The sequence below is a fragment of the Otolemur garnettii genome, unplaced genomic scaffold (assembly GCF_000181295.1).
Source record: "Otolemur garnettii isolate 467f Iridium unplaced genomic scaffold, OtoGar3 scaffold00188, whole genome shotgun sequence".
Classification (NCBI taxonomy): domain Eukaryota; kingdom Metazoa; phylum Chordata; class Mammalia; order Primates; family Galagidae; genus Otolemur; species Otolemur garnettii.
This window is the reverse complement of record NW_003852583.1, coordinates 1599002-1601694: the sequence shown is the minus strand read 5'-3', so window position 1 is coordinate 1601694 and position 2693 is coordinate 1599002. Positions and strand designations below refer to the sequence as shown.

The 2693-nt window shown below is 54.3% G+C and overlaps 1 protein-coding gene across 1 annotated transcript in view; it reads right to left on the bottom strand.

Moving 5' to 3' along the window:
- Nucleotides 1-1062: 1062 nt before the first annotated feature.
- The window catches only part of ADAMTS16 (ADAM metallopeptidase with thrombospondin type 1 motif 16), a 131327-nt gene continuing 129696 nt past the window's right edge, over nt 1063-2693 (bottom strand). The window contains exons 22-23 of the mRNA XM_003800890.1: nt 1881-2028; nt 1063-1178 (exon numbers count right to left, since the gene is read on the bottom strand). Coding sequence (XP_003800938.1) covers nt 1063-1178; nt 1881-2028 — 264 coding nt within the window. The remainder of the gene's footprint in view (nt 1179-1880; nt 2029-2693) is intronic.

Here is a 2693-nt window from a genome sequence, read left to right as displayed (position 1 = left end):
TACTCATCACATCAGAGCCAGGCCACAGGAGGGGTGCAAGAAAACCAGCACCTAACATGCTGGGATGCTGGGGCCTGTGGCAGCTCCTCACTCAGCATCCCTGACCTTCAGGTCCCCACCCAGCATCCCTGACCTTCCTTCTCAGCCAGCAATGCAGAAGTGAACAAACTTACAGAGAAAATCTTACAAACCTTACAACACACAAAAGAACACGTGGGGCTCTAAGGTTATTACCACGTTGGCTAGGCGGCTCCTGTGTGTTCCAGGAGGACAACTCTTCCTAGGAACGCAGGGCTGTGATGTAAACTGTACATCTCATCTGCTGTTTTGTAAAGAAAAGTGTTAAGGAATTGGTTTCAATGGGAACACTCGCTTGCAAATAACTGAGAAAGATAAAACAGAAAATACCAAAAGGCTCTCCCCTGTCTGACAAGTCTGAAAGCTACAGGAGCACAGCGCAAGGGTTTCAATTTTCCCGTTTCCATATGCTAAGTCCCCAAACCAATGCAGCCCCCAGCAGGTGTCCCTAGAGATGACACCAGCTCTATGGCAGCTCCAGGTCCCTGTGAGGGACGGAAAGTGCAGCAGGGTTGGAGGCAGAGCTCGGGGCAGCCCTGGAGCTCCTGGTTCCTGCCCCCCCTCACTGTCATGCTTGACCGCCAGCGGCCTCCCAGGTGGGAGCAGGGGCTGACTCACTCAAGGGCAGGTATTTTATATATTTCTGTATTTCATGGACCTTCCTTCTTAGTTCAAAGCACCAGGTGTTTAGTGTTTAGCAAGTTGGCCTCCACTTGTCTCTCTTGATTTGGCTGCAGGGCCAGTGAGGGTGAGCGTCCCACCTCCTGCTCCACGGGCCCACTCTGCCTGCCACCAGCCGTGCACATGGGCACAGGTGTGCCCTCAGGCTTGGGGAGACACATGCACACACACTCTTGGGAAGAGCCTCACAGTCTTCTTCCTTCCTGCATGGGTCTTCCTGGGATGCGTTCCAGTGGAGAAGGCGCAGGTTCCTTTGTGGGCACCCCTGCCCTGCAGGTGCGCTCGGGCACGGGAGCTGGCGGCTCACAAGTTGGACTTGGAGCAGGCCCTGCAGCACTGGCGACCGTAGAACTTGTGGGTGCACATTCCGTGCTGGGGCACCAGGTAGCACCAGTGGAAGGAGTCTTTGCAGAAGGCGTCTGAAAACAAGCAAACCCACGAGAGTCAGTGAGTGCTCGCAGGCACAGTGTCCCCCACACACTCACTGTCAGCCAGTAACGGCTGGCAAAGAGAGCAGATCTGTCCTGCCCTGAAGCTGCTGAGAGGCGCCAGCCCTGCACATCCTGCTCTTGTCACAGGACCTTTCTTGGATGGTTCCTGGGAAAAACCAAAATGTTCTTCTTTTGCCAAACCCACCCTCCCAACCACTTTCCACCCTGAGGCAGTGGAGCCTCTGCAGACAGAATTCCCATGTCTAATTCTCTGGTTCAGCCAAACCACTAGCTCACTCTGAAAAGCCTGGGCAGGTGGCCCTGTCCCTGCAGCCCCAGAGGCATTCTGTGTTGTGTGCACAGGGTGGCACTTGGAGAGTGTCCAGTGGATAAGGAGTCTTTGGTTTAACTTGGGGGAAAACTGCTTAGGTCTAAGATCTCCTTCTTTAAAGACAGTGATAGCATCTAAATAGGCTTTCTGAGAGCTAGACAAGTCACCGTGACATTCTGCATGGCTGGGAGGTGGTGGGTCTGATCTGTGGCTATTTCATCGCACAAATGGAGGAGGAGATGCAAAGAGAGAAAACGTAGGGTGGACACAAGGCCCAAAATCCGGGCCCTCCGAGGACCTGCCCCAGAAACTTGACAGCTCCCAAGGCCCAGGCCCAGTCCAGGGCCCCCCATGCTCACCTTTCTTCTCTGCTATGGGGCAGAAGTGGGTGTTGCAGGCCAGGGAGGCTGTGGGCTTCTGGTGCAGGATGCAGCCCGATGCTGGCTGGCCACCGGCCAGGCAATGCACGGACCTGGTCTGGACGCCGCCCCCACAGCTGGCTGTGCACTGCAAGGAGACATATATTGGTCAGCAAGGCCCCTAGGCTCCCAGACACATGGTCAGCTATCAGTGCGGTTGCTGTGAGCCAGTGGGGGGGGGGGGGAAAGCATCTCTGCTGAGTTAGAGTCACACATGCCCTAATGCTGGTGGCAACTGTTCCTGCTCACCCTGCCCCTGAGCCTGCATCAGGTTGCCCTGGGCCAGGCCCCCTCAGAGCCTACTCAAGTGGCCGGTGACATGGCCACAGTGACCATGCTGTGGTCACTGTTCAGATGTGATGGGACATGCTCAGGCTTGAACTGCTAGGGTGACGCCAAGGTTTTATCTGAAGGTTCCTGGCATTGGGCTCTTAGGGGCAAAGTACACTTTATAAAAAAGGAAGCAAATACAGTAAAAAAAAAGTGATAATCATGGATTGGTGTATTAGCTCCTCAAACTATAGGTAGTGCTGAAAAAAAACTAGGTGTCCCTATAAGGCTATCTCCAAGTCAGCCTCTGATCAGACACCAAGACAAACCTTCCCGTGTTGGTTTCCGTTTAAGGTACTGCAGAGCACGAGATTGCTGATGATGCCTGTGCTGGCTTCTTCCCTAACTACAGTCCTGCTGGCTTCTTCCCTAACTACAGTCCTGCTGGCTTCTTCCCTAACTACAGTCCTGCTGGCTTCTTCC